At 52.2% G+C, this 12,980-nt stretch overlaps 2 protein-coding genes across 3 annotated transcripts in view; both read right to left on the bottom strand.

The window, feature by feature from the left end:
* Nucleotides 1–1,042: 1,042 nt before the first annotated feature.
* Nucleotides 1,043–9,038, bottom strand: LOC134424103 (monocarboxylate transporter 1-like). Of its 2 annotated transcripts, XM_063167598.1 has the most exons (5): nucleotides 9,016–9,038; nucleotides 7,718–7,972; nucleotides 4,209–4,352; nucleotides 2,885–3,745; nucleotides 1,043–2,481 (listed from the first exon to the last, which is right to left on the bottom strand). In XM_063167598.1, the coding sequence occupies exons 2-5, from the start codon at nucleotides 7,929–7,931 to the stop codon at nucleotides 2,228–2,230; spliced, it is 1,473 nt and encodes a 490-aa protein (XP_063023668.1). In that variant the 5' UTR covers nucleotides 7,932–7,972; nucleotides 9,016–9,038; the 3' UTR covers nucleotides 1,043–2,227. The 2 variants fall into 2 exon arrangements, with proteins under 2 accessions (XP_063023668.1, XP_063023667.1); XM_063167597.1 differs by lacking the exon at nucleotides 9,016–9,038 and having other exon boundaries at nucleotides 7,718–8,131.
* Nucleotides 9,039–11,999: 2,961 nt separating this feature from the next.
* Nucleotides 12,000–12,980, bottom strand: part of BEAN1 (brain expressed associated with NEDD4 1) — a 52,924-nt gene continuing 51,943 nt past the window's right edge. Inside the window, exon 5 of the mRNA XM_063167540.1 lies at nucleotides 12,000–12,294. Within this exon, the coding sequence (XP_063023610.1) occupies nucleotides 12,075–12,294 (220 nt within the window). The 3' untranslated portion in view covers nucleotides 12,000–12,074. The remainder of the gene's footprint in view (nucleotides 12,295–12,980) is intronic.

Raw genomic sequence — 12,980 nt, 5'->3', positions numbered from 1 at the left:
AGCCTCTTCCAGTGGCCCTGGCTACAGGAACACCCATGTCAGCTGTGGACACAGCCCAGACAGGACCCCCAATGACCACAAGAGGTAGGGACCCTCAGAATAGAGCTGAGCTCATTCTGCATTTCACAGAACAGATGCTCTTCCCAACAGGCATCACCAATGTTTGATATGGCAGAAGAGCCCAGGCCCTCCTGCAGCTCTGTCTGAATCCCACCAGAGACCACCCCACACACAGAGGGGACCTTGTCTGTAGATACAAAAACTTGGATAACAGGGCAAATTTCCCAGAGGTTGGTTATTGTGATGTGAGCCCATCTCTCTGGGGGTCCACCAGACACCCCATCTATAAAAATGCAATTACCTGGCTTTGCAATACCACAGCTCAGTAACTGTACATTCTCTTTTGCAAAATACTCCCCTGGCTTAATAATCTACAGTCTTTAAAAAAACCCCAACAATTCAGGGTGCTTTATGAGATATTTAGACCAAAAAAAGCAAAATGGGCCTTGCAGACAAGGGAGAGCAAGGAGAGCAGTTGCAATGCAGGGCTTGAAGCTGCCACAGACTCAGAGACCCCAGAACAACTCCCTCAAGACCACCTTCATTTAACCCCTCATTTAGTTTCAGGCCCATACAGGGGTGGTTCCACTCAGCTTGGAAGGAAACAGCAAGAGGATCTGCACACTATTCAGACTTTTAAGTGCACGTCCCTCCCCCTCACAATCAAGGCAGTTCTTGAGGCTTTTTATAGGTTTCTAAAACTAGAGTGCATGAGGACACTATGCTGTTGCCATCCTACTGCTGAGCAAAGCCTCCTCTTCCAGCTGGAAGGGGGCATCTCACCCTCTCAGTATGTGTCCAGCTTCCACAGGGTGCTCGAGCAGCAAGTGTAGAGTCAGGCCCTACCACAGTCTCCCTCACCCTATCCTCAAAATTGACCCTGAATCTATGCGATCTGGCACACAGAAATCTCACTTCTAAGAAAGAAGTTCAACATTTGATAGGTAAATTGTAAAAAAAACAAGTTTATTTGAAAAAACTCAAGCCTCTTAACATGAATTCTGCTCAACATTACTAGAACTTGAGAGCCATTAACCTGCTCCATGTACGTTGAGATATTTTCCAACACTAAAAAATAAATACGTACAAATTCTTTCCTCCCCCTTAGGTGTCCTAGATGTGAGAGGTTCAGCACCCACTGCCTTAAGATCTCAGTTGAACAGAAGCAAGTAAAAGAGGTTTCTCTAACAGATAAAAGAGCAAAAGCAGAAAAAGTCTCAGGGATGTACCATCTCCACTCACCTCACCGCTCTGCCCAAGGCCAGGCACCCAAAACACCTGGCTGGATGGGATGCTCTGGTGGAAGCATCCATGGGCAGGATGGGCCAGCACAGCCACCAGCAGCGTGAATGCCAGCAGCACAACCTGAGCCCATTTCACATCACCTGGCACTGGGCTGAGAAGAGGCACTATTGAGGCAGAGTGGGGAGGCAGGGGGGACTCCAACAGTCCCCAAGGAAGGCTTGGGCAAGCAGGGCTGCCACAGCCCTGGAGTGGGTGACACTGCCCAACAAGAACCCCAGCCATCTTTCTTCAACCTGAACATCCCATGAGAGAACAACTACAAAAACAGAGATTTTAAACAACTACAATAGCTAAAGTGTTTTCAAAACAAATGCCTAAAGACCACCTAAAGAGCCGGGAGGCACTGGGCATGAGGGTTAAGGAGCACCTTGCCCCATGCCTGCATCTCCCCTGCAGAGGACCTGCAGTAAGAAGTGTATGAAGCAGTATTCATCCAGGGCTGGCCCTGAAGCCCATTGTGCTTCAACAAATCCAGTATCCTGCTTTTTATGGCTTTTTAACAAGAAAACTCCCCAAAACACACACATATCCCCCCGCCCCCCAACCCAAGCTAAAGCACAGTTTAGAGTTAAGGCTCGTTCAGATTCAGCTAGATATGGAGGCTGTAAGGCACATATTAGTACATTCATGTTACTATTAAAAAGCCAGCCTATAAAAGCCCCCTGCCCCTGGACACACGAGGATACTGCATGTGTAGTCCTGTTACCTTTAACACAGATGGAAAGACAATTCAGAGCCTGTTTTAAAATGAACACCTGGTTTAAACACTTCTTACAGCCCCCCAGTGCCAGCAGAGCTCTGCCCTGGCTGCCACACCAGGGCAGCAGCACTTCCCCGGCGCTCTGGGATAAAGACTGGTCCCTCACATGCGGCTCTCCTGCTCTTTGACATTCTTCTGAGGTGAGGAGGCTGCATCAGCTTTTTCCTCTTTCTTCTTCCCAGCCTCATCAGTGTTGGTCTCATCCTCCATCCTTTCCTTCTTCGCTTTCTCCTCCTTGGCCACCAGGCGATAGTTGATGCCCATCCCGATGAAGAGGTAGGTCCCGGCGATGATCAGGACAACCCCACAGGCCCAGTATGTGTACTTGTAGTCACCATACATGTCATTGAGTTTCCCTAAAAGACAAGAGTGTACAGTTCAGCAAGAAGCCCCCAAAGCAGCTCCAGGTCATGAAGATATTCCCAAGAGCAGCCCAAGCCCATCACCCTCACATTCAGACAAGGACCTGTCCCACATTCCTTTACTCCCTGCTCCCCTACCCTGTGCCACGGGTTCAGATCCCACTTCCTTGGCCATTCCTCAGTGGTCTACAGACTACTGCCCCAGTGCCATGGGCTGCCCATGGCTCAAGGGAACCCACCACCACTCAGCAAGTCCAGGTAGGACAGCCAGACTCAAAGAACCATAGAATCATTAAGGTTGGGAAAGACCTTTAAGATCAAAGTTCAATCACCAACCCAGCACCACCCCACTAAAACCATGCCCTCAAGTGAGTTCTCCAGGCACAGCACATCCTACCTAGCACAGGGGGTCCCAGAAGAACAGGGCAGCACTCCACGATGGTCACCAGGCCAACAGCACTGGAGAACCGCTGAGCTCCCACCAGGTCCATCAGGGTCTCAAAGAGAACCGAGCTCAGCCAGCCAAAGGCGTAGCCAAAGAAGCCAGCATAAATGCAGAAGCCAGTATAGTTGGGGGACATGGGGAGCAAGATGTGGCAAACACCATTGTAAATAATAGCAATGGCAAAGAAATATTGGATGCGGGGTCTGACCCACTTGGTGTTTGCCACCAGTCCCATGGAAGGTCTGGCAAACATGTCCACAAAGGCCAGTATGGAGAGCAGGAAGGCTGCCGAGTCACTAGGAATCTTCTTGCTCTTTGCATAATTGCTGAGGAAGACCAAGGGAGCAAACAACCCGAAGAACATTATTACATTGCCTGACAGATAGAGCAGGAAGCCCCTGTGTTTGAATAGAGTCAGGTCCAAGAATTTGTTGATTGTCTTGAAGACTGAGCCCTTCTCTTGCTTGGCCTTTCCATCAGTGAGGTCTGTGCTGGTGTCACCATCATCCTTTTTCCCCGCTTTCCCATCCTCCTGCTGTGCTTCCTTATTGGTCTCTTTCTTCTGAACTGGCTTGGGACCTATGGGCCGCATCAGGGATCCAGCCACGCAGCAGTTCAGCAGGAGGCTACCCAGGATGAGGAAGCTGCCACGCCAGCCAAATATGCCAAAGAAGAACTGGTTGAGGGGTGCCAGGGTAGAGAGGAAGACAGGGCTGCCTGCCATTGCCAGCCCATTGGCCAGTGGACGCCTCTTAAAGAAGTACTTGCCAATCATGGTTAAGGCAGGGTTCAGGTTGAAGGCAAGTCCAAGACCTGCAGGAGAGAGATAAGGGGCTCAAGTCTGGGGTGCCTCCAGCAGCACTGGCAGAAGGGCTAGTAGGACAAGTGGGGTTTTACTTCTGGGGAGTTCACAGCTCCATTTCCAACTTAGAATCATGGAATCATTTAGGTTAGAAAAGTCCTCTAAGAAAATGGAATCCAACCATCCCCCCAGCACTGCCAGGTCCCCATTAACCCATGCCCCAAGTGTGACATCCACATGCTTTTTGAACACTTCCAGGGATGGTGATTCCACCAGTGCCCCAGACAGTCCATTCCAACAACTGACTCACCCACTTCCCAGCTGGCGTAAGCAGGAGTCAGCCCCTGCTGCCAGCTAAAGAGGCACCCAGGCAGCGACAAGAACCAGAACTCATGCAAATTCAGACATCAACTCATAATTACTGGGTTGAAGTTGCTCCTTTCACTGCCCCACTAGGGCAGAGCTGTCACTTACCCCCTATGACCCCAATACAGAAGTAGAGCCCCTCCACCGTGTTGCAGAAGGAGGCTGCGGTCAGCCCTAAGCCGGAGAGGCAGCCGCCTACCAGTATGATGGGCCGGCTGCCGTACTTGTTCACCAGGATGCTGCTGATGGGACCTGGGCAAACAAAGGAGATGCACCAGAGAGGAGTTATCTTTGCATGACAGACCAAATACACACACAAGCACACTGCATCTTTACTGCCAGATGATTCCAGCTTTCACATAGCTTTGTTTCTCCCAGGGAGTGAACCGGGGTAAGGGGAAAGGACAGAAGGTTCAGAGGCAGCTGGAGACAAGAGAATCACAAAATGGTTTGGGTTGGAAGGGACCTTAAAGATCATCTTGTTCCAGCTCCTTGCCCTGGGCAGGCACATTTCCTACTAGAACAGGTTGCTGCAATCCAACCCGCTCTTGGCCATTTCCAGGGATGGAGAAGACACAGCTTTTCTAGGCTTCTCTGTGCCAGGGCCTCATCATCCTCATGGAAGAATTTCTTCCTAAATATCTAATCTAAACCAACCAATAAGAGAGAGAAAATTATGGAAACACAGAAAGCTTTGACTTCTGTGAGCAAGTTGCCTTCTGTGGGCTGAAAGAGGAGCTGCCCGGCCACCACCTGCCCCCAGAGACAGGGCTTTGGGACAGGCCAAAGCCACCTGCCTCATGCTGCACTGGGGGCTCTGCCCTGCTTGCAGCCACCCACTCACCATGAGCTGGGGTCTCAACCACAAAGCAACTGCACATCTCCTGACAGAGGTTTCTGAGCAAGACCAGATGAAGCTGTGAGGAAACACCTTCTCTGTGAGCAAGTGGAGCTCCTCAGGGCTTGGGGAGGAGCAGCAGTGCCCCAGGAGAAGGGGTGCTTCTGTTTTCACTGCTATCCCTAATGCAGACAGGGGCCAATTGCCCTTTTAAGTGCTTCAGTATCAGGCGCTTTAATCCAAAGCAAACAGTGATTAGAGACTGCCAAGCATGCTCTACAGACACTAAAATGTATTTAAATTCACTGAATGAACATCCATTGAATATTAACAGACCTTGCTCTGCCATTAACAGACAGAGAGGTTGTCAACATGTTATTCATGGGTCCTTGGACGGTACTTGACCTTTTTGCCCAGTTTAAACAAAGTCTGGAGCAGGTTACAGAAGCCTTGGTGCTGCAGAGCCTGCTCCCAGCCTCACAGCATTCTGCTCTCTGCTACCAGAAGCTCCAGTGCAATGCCACCAGGGATGGGCCATGGCTCTGGCTCCTGTGAGAGGGGGCAGCAGCAGCACCTGGGAGCTGCCACACCACAAGGTGCACAGAGCACTCAGCACTTTGCAAAACCTGAACCTTGAACTCAGCAAATGTGATGGCCCTGAAGAGTCTAAATGCAGCCACAGCCTTTCTTCCGGGAAGTCCCCCTGAAAACAGCAGGCTCCACAGGGCAATCAGCAGGAAGCCACGCAGCTGGGCAGTGCCAGGTACTCTAGGGGCAATTCTCCTCATCCCCCCCTTTTCTAAAGGAAAACAATACCCATACCTGTTTGCTAGATTCACTGGAAGTGTTTTTGACTAAACGTTACCTGATCGAACTTGATTGCTCAAGCTGCCAAAAACACGTAAATAATGGAATCTAATCCCAACATGGGGCTGACAAAGGAGCATTTGACACCATGACATCCATGCATCCTGATGGTGACTGCACAGGGCAGCTGGAGGGAAATGTGCTGCTTCCTCACACCTAGCCCTAGCCAGGACAGAAGCTGCCCCAGCTCTGTGAGATTTTACTACTCCAGAGGATGAACTACTTTTTCAGCCTCCAAGCAGGCAGGTGTCCTAGGAGACAGGGAAAATGGGATGCACACTGGGACTGCTCCAGTTCAGACTCTGTAAAGGGTCTGGTTTCAGGCAGCAATGAATGGGGCAGCAGCAATTCCAGTGCTTCAGCAGCTGGGGGATGAATAAAAAGTTCTGAGATGGAAGCGATCCTCAAGGATCGAGTCCAGCTCCTGGCTCTTCGAAGGACAAGCCCAACAATCCCACCTTCTGCTTGAGAGAATTGTCCAAAATGCTCCTTGAGCTCTGGCAGCCTTGGGGCTGTGGCCACTGTTCTGGGAAGCCTGTTCAGTACTTGACCACCTTCTAGGGAAAAATGCACCCAGGTAGATCTGGGGTACTTTCAGCATCTCTGCCACCAGCATATGGCCAAGCAGACCAAGACCAGCAGCTGCTGGAATTTAATGGCTACAGCTCAGTGAAAGCAGGAGGGACAGAATCATCATGGAGGGAGGGGGACACGGGGACAACTGCTAGTCCAGTACTGGAGGAGGGAGCTCTTACCCCTGCTGCCAGGCAGCTCCAGACAGTGCCCCCAGAAGAGCCAGCTCTGAGCTATTGGGAGAGGAGGAATGGCCCAGATTGGGTCTCATTAAGGCAGGTACAGGGTTTACAAGCTTGTTACAACACTGGAGCAGGGAAACGTGCTGGTCGCTTCGCCAGCTGAGCGAGGACAAAGCAGAGCCTGCAGAGGAAAGGCCTCGTGCTCAGCCGGGAGCTGACGTCAGCTCCTTTGGATGCACAAATCCAACAAGGCTGCAGGCAACCTGCCAGCTGGGGACTGGCAGCAGGGACAAGCTCCCACTTGCCTCTGAAGTGGCCACAACAGCAGGCTCACAGTGTTTCTTTCAGCCCAGCACAAGACTGTGTTTGCAGGCACATACAAGACCCCAGGCTCTGGAGACCAGGAACACTGCATGCTGTTTGCCCATAAAAACATGCATGAAGTACTCAGCTAGAGAGTTAAAAGTCTTCAAAAGGCAGCTTCTGAAGGACAGGGGAGGGAGTGGAGCTGTTTTAGTTTATGTGGGTTTGCCTTATTCTGCTCGTGTCTCTGCACTTCCAGTGTACACTCCCATTCTCAATCAGCACAAGCTGCCTACAGCACTGCTTGGCACCAGCAAGCAGTAACATGTGGCACAAGGCTTCAGTGCACTCCAAGCACAACTGTGCTGACAAGAAACTGAGGACAGATGTCTACATACACCCACTATTCCCTGAATTGAAAAAAAAAATAAAAAATCAATGTCTTATCTGAAAGTGCCCCTAAGAGCAGAGTTGCCACATTGCCACATGTGGCAGAGCAGCTCCCTGGCCTTCAGGAGGATGCTGGGAGTAGACACAGCACCTGCAACTCACTGTAACAAGGACAAGGGCAGAATTACACAAGTCATAATTCCCTGGAAAGATTTTACAGCTTTGCAGAGGACACATTAACCCGGTTTTTGCATTCTGGGCATTAAATGGAACTTTCTGAGCAGCCTCCTTTAAGAAAACTCATTAAGGGAGGTTTTGCTCTCAGATAAGGAGAGAATTCAAAGTGTTAGCAAAATTTTGGTAGTTGTCACCACAGCCAGGTGGGAATCACCAGTCCCAGCAGGAGAGCAGCATCTTGTGCTGTGATGCAGGAGCACAAGTACCACTGCCTCCACCCCACTTACCTCCTGCATACATAACAGCCAGCATGATGGAGGAGATCCAGGACACTTTGCTGCTGGAGGCATTGAAGATGACCTCAATTTCTTTGAAGAACACTGTGATAGATTTGGGGAAGGCATAGGAAAAGCCAATGGAAATGAAGGCTCCGACGACCACAGCCCATCCCCATCCTCCTTCAGGAGGAGTGTAGCCTGCAGGGCCTCCGATGGGGGGCATCTTGAATCAAGTCAGCGATGACTCAGTTGGGGATCAAAGACCTGCAAAGGACAAAGCATTGCCTCAGCTGAAAGCACAATCCCTGCTCCTGGCACACAACTGCACGGCCCAAGCTCTGTTTGCAAGGCTGGCATAGCACCCGTGCCCCCACCACCATGGGGAAAGTTGATCATGAGGTGAGAGCAGCCCAGGATCACCAGCACAGTGGGCCACTCCAAAGCACACGCTCAGACTGCAGCTGGCCTTTAAGAGCACAGTCAGCAGTCAGCACACATTTTTAAGCGACAAATTTAAGACGTGACACCCTGACCTAAGCTGGAAAGGACAGGCAGTGTCTGTGACAGCAGCCAGGACTTATCTGCACAGGCAGAGCTCCCAAAGCATCTGGGTTGCTGGAGTGCAACCCCAGCACTGCAAAATCCCAGGAAGCCCCAGGCCACCTAGAGCTGGAGCTGCACACCAAGGATATTAAATGCAGAAATACTGAGGGGAAGTAAGTCCCCATGCACGAGCTGAACAGGACACCCCTTTTTCTGCTGAAAAAGGGCAGCTGGGTGTCACAGCACACCCACCATCCCCAAAGGTCAGTGGCTATGGCTAAACTTAGCCTGAGTGGTGACCAAGGAAGGCTCCCATATGCCACCAGAGAAGGCAGAGGTGGATCCACACAGAGAAGTCCCAGCAGAGCCTGGTTCCCCTGCAGGGCACTTCTGGACCCAACTGCATCCAAACTCTCCTCCTTGATCAAAAAGGCTAAGGCGGGTTTCACAAAGCACACAAGTATAAAAACAATTCACTTCAAAATTTCAAAACTAGAAGTGATTAGAAAACAAAAGGCAGATGGAAGCCAATCCCATTCTGCAATCCCATTCTGCACAGAGCCCCCTGTGCTTCCCTCTCTGCCCACTGCCCTGCCAGTAAACCTGACTGAGGCACTTCTGTGCATCTCTGCCCCTCTGAGCTGGGGCAGAGGGTTGTTTCTCTCATTGCAGGGTGCTGTGCATGCCATCGCTGTTGAAATGAAAACTTTATGGAGAGGAGAAGCTCTCCCTGTTAAAAACACAAATGTGAAATAGAGCCTTACCTTCTAGCAATGCGTGCCAGCAGTTCTGCAGTGCAAAATGGTGAATTTTTGTTCTTTTGGGTGTAGTGTACTGAGAATATTGAAAATCTTGCTGAACTGCAAAAGAATTGTCTCATTTTAGCAACATACATATTTACTGTCATCTACTTAGCAAAAAATGCATGCTTACCTTATATCTCATCATGTGCATATGACTCAGTAATGGTATAATTTATATAGCAGTAAGAACCATATAATTACTTCCCATCTAAGTATTAATTGTAATTGTGTCAATCTTTGGAGTGTAGAAATGATGATTACAGTTGAAAATTATTTAGTATTTACAGAAAATCCAAGCGCAATTTTAATAATTTGGATGCTGCTTCCTTTTAAACACCATTACATATTTACTGTACTGAGCTTTACATATCCTTTAGTGGGGATAGAAAATGAAGTCCATTTTCTCTGTGTAAAAAACTTTTTTTTTTTTTTTGTATGTTAGTGAAAATGCCTCTAAGAAATTTCCTGGAGATGAGCCTGTGATAACTCTGCTCCCCTGCCACAGCTCCTTGGCTCCTGTCCCTGGTCCCAGATGGAGCCCCAAGGGCTGGCTGGAGCTCCATCCCTGCTGTTGATGTGCTGGCAGCCAGTTCTGCTTCCTGCCAGCACCCAGACTCACCCTGGGGTTTGCCATTAGACACAGAACTTAAAAATTACTTTAAAATGTAGAATGCATTCCCTGCAGTAACACATTTCAAAACAACACAGCAAAGAAGTTTTCCAGGGGAAAGTCCCAAGGAAAGCACAGGGTTGAGCTCTCCTTGCTCTCATGTGGGTAGTGTGTTCTAGGCCAGACACACAGAAGCTTTCAGACACGGAATGGGACTATGTTAGAAGAGGAATGGGACTATTTCAGATGAGGAATGGGACTATTTCAGATGAGGAAAAGGACTTTCCAGGCAGAAGTGAACAACAAGATCCCAACTCTGTTGGGATTTTTCAGGCGATAGACAGAAACATCTCCTTGGCCGCCTGCTGTTGGATGTCGGGACTGGCCCCTAGTGTGAATCTTGCAACATTTTTTTTTTGCTTTCCACACAAAGGAATGGGGGAAGCAGATGCTCCTGTCCCACCCATGGATCGTGCCCAGCTCAGGATGAGCAGACCGAGGCTGGGGGATGCGCTGTCCCTCAAACCCAGCCCCAGCCCCGGGAGCTGGGCCCTGCGGGCGCCTGGGGCTCGGCCAGCGGCTCCGGGAGGGGAAAAGCGGCAAGGGGTGCCCATGAGGGGCTGGGTGCCCGCTACCCTGCCCGCCGCAGAGCCAGTGCCCATTCTGGGAGGCCCTCGGTGCCACACTCGGTCCCCTCTGGCCGGGCTGGTGCAGGGGAGGCTCCGGCGAGTGCAGCCCCGGCCGGGCCTGGGGACGAGGTCTTGCTGTGCCCCGGCCCCGCCGTGCCTGAGCTGAGCTCCCACTGCCCCGGCCCCGCTGTGCCCCGGCCCCGCCGTGCCTGAGCTGAGCTCCCGCTGTGGCCCGGCCCCGCTGTGGCCCGGCCCTGCCGTGCCTGAGCTGAGCTCCAACTGCCCCGGCCCTGCCGTGCCTGGGCTGAGCTCCAACTGCCCCGGCCCTGCCGTGCCTGAGGTGAGCTCCAACTGCCCCGGCCCTCCCGTGCCTCAGCTGAGCTCCAACTGCCCCGGCCCTGCCGGGCCTGAGCTGAGCTCCAACTGCCCCGGCCCCGCTGTGGCCCGGCCCTGCCGTGCCTGAGCTGAGCTCCCACTGCCCCTGCCCTGCTGTGCCTGAGCTGAGCTCCCACTGGCCTGGCACACCGCCGGGGACCCACGCACTGCCAGCCCAGTGTCCTGGCCTCACTCGTTGGGTTCCTTTTCCTGGTCCCTTCTCTAAAGCTGGGAACGCTCCGAGGCCCCTGAGGCTCTGTTACTGAGCCCAGCCCGGTGTCTCTGTTTGCACGGCGCTCACACCGCTCCCAGAGCTCACCCGGGAACACTCACAGAGTGCTCCTCACGGGAAAAGAGCCGGGATTGTGTCTGGGAGTGCAGCCGTGTGCGGAGCCGGCCTGCAGCACCCTCTGGGGTGGCTGTGCCTGCCCCTGGCTGCAGCGAGGCCGGCGAGGACGCGCAGCTCCCGCCTGCCCCGCCGTGCTGCACCTGGGGACCCAGCGCCACTCTCCTCCACCCGTGGTGCGTGGTGGCTTTTGAGGAAAACTTGCAACAGGTTTGCAATGGCCGGGAAAGCCTGGTACCAAAGGAATAATGTGAATATTAATTTTTTTTTTCCTTTTGTTTCTAGTGGTACTGATAAAAATCTTTTTTTTTAGCCAGTGCTTTTTCTACTGAAACACACAGACAAAGAGTTATTTAAAAATGCTTTGTTGTCAATACACCGAATGAGCTGTACTAGTGACACCTGCAATGACAACAAAAGGCTCTTCTTTCTCCATCTGTTCTAAAACATGCAAAGTATCATAAAATCAGCAAGTAGGCTTTACTGGATAACATTTATCTTCGTTATGAGTGGCTAATTTCAATGGGTTCTGCAATGCTTCAGAGAGGTCAGATGCCCTTCTTGTCTCGGCTGCTCTTTTATGCTGCGTGATGCCATGGAACACTTTGAAGCACAAACGGGGAAATTTATGTAAACTTGCAAAATTCACTGTAAAAAAAAAATCCCATTGGGATTCACAGGGGTGCCATTACATCCCTGTTTAAAGATATAAAATCGGTAAAACTTCCAGAGGCTTTATTCTTCTGTTGGTCTGAGTTCTTCAGAAGAGGCGCAGGAAAGCGGCGCTGTCACTGCGGTGCTGGGGCCCGATGGGCAGCGGGGCGTTCGGTGTCAGCGGAGGGTGTTCGGTGTCCCCTCGGACACACGCCGTGCCCACACGCCGTGCCCACACGCCGATGCCCACACGCCGTGCCCACACGCCGATGCCCACACGCCGATGCCCACACGCCGTGCCCACACGCCGATGCCCACACGCCGATGCCCACACGCCGTGCCCACACGCCGTGCCCACACGCCGTGCCCACACGCTGTGCCCACACGCCGTGCCCACACGCCGTGCTCACACGCCGCTGTCCCGCTCCCCGCACCGGGAGATGACGGCCAGGGCCGGGCCCGGCTCCCGCAGCCGCCCTGCGGCACGGGCTGCCCCCTCCTCCTGCCCGCTACAGATGTTTCCAGGTGTTTCAATTCTTTGGTAAGGGTCCGTCAGGGAATATGGGGGGGGATCATCTGTGGGAATATATATCTGTGTTGCTCCTGGCCCCACACATTCGTCGTAGCTGGAAGAAAAAAAGAAACATTCATGAAATTCCTGGGAAAAAAAAATGCTGCAGTACATTACTTCAGCATAACACAGTAATGAGAGAAATGAGAAGAAAACGAGTGTCTGGTGTTTTGTTCCTCAGCCCACATCCTTGCTGACCCTGCCATGTCAGACACTCAAGAGTATAGCACTTAAAACCACCCAGAGGTGCAGTCACCAGAAGTGCAGGGCAGCCAGGGCTCACTCCCGCTCTCACCTGCCTGTGAGAGCCAGGCTGGAAAAGCCCGGGGGCAGAGGAGGTGGTGCTGCTGTTTCAGCTGTGAAATGAGGCACGGAGGTGGTGCAGTCTGCAGCAGACATCGCTGTGCTGCCCTGGCTGCAGTCCCTGGAGCTCAGCCCGCAGCCCTGGCAGGGAGCTGAGCGCTGCCAGGGCGGAGCTGCATCACTGCACACGCTGGGGCTGCTCACTCTGGGCTGGCACAGTGCCCCTTGTGCCCCTCCCAAAGAGCAGGGACAGGCCAGGTGCTTGGGGGGTTCCATGGGGTGCACCAGGCTCTGTGGCTCTGTCTGTTCCCTCCTCACTCTGCTCTGTGCTCCCTGGTACAGGCAAGAGCCCCAAAGAGTCACAACAGCATGATCTGAAATGTTAGACCTGCTTTGTGGCTGCTGTTTACCCATTCCAGCATCATTTTAACTCCAGTC

This window comes from Melospiza melodia, chromosome 13 (genome assembly GCF_035770615.1).
Source record: "Melospiza melodia melodia isolate bMelMel2 chromosome 13, bMelMel2.pri, whole genome shotgun sequence".
In the NCBI taxonomy this organism is placed as follows: Eukaryota; Metazoa; Chordata; class Aves; order Passeriformes; family Passerellidae; genus Melospiza; species Melospiza melodia.
Note: the sequence above shows the minus strand (reverse complement) of the source record. Positions and strands in the feature narration are given on the sequence as shown.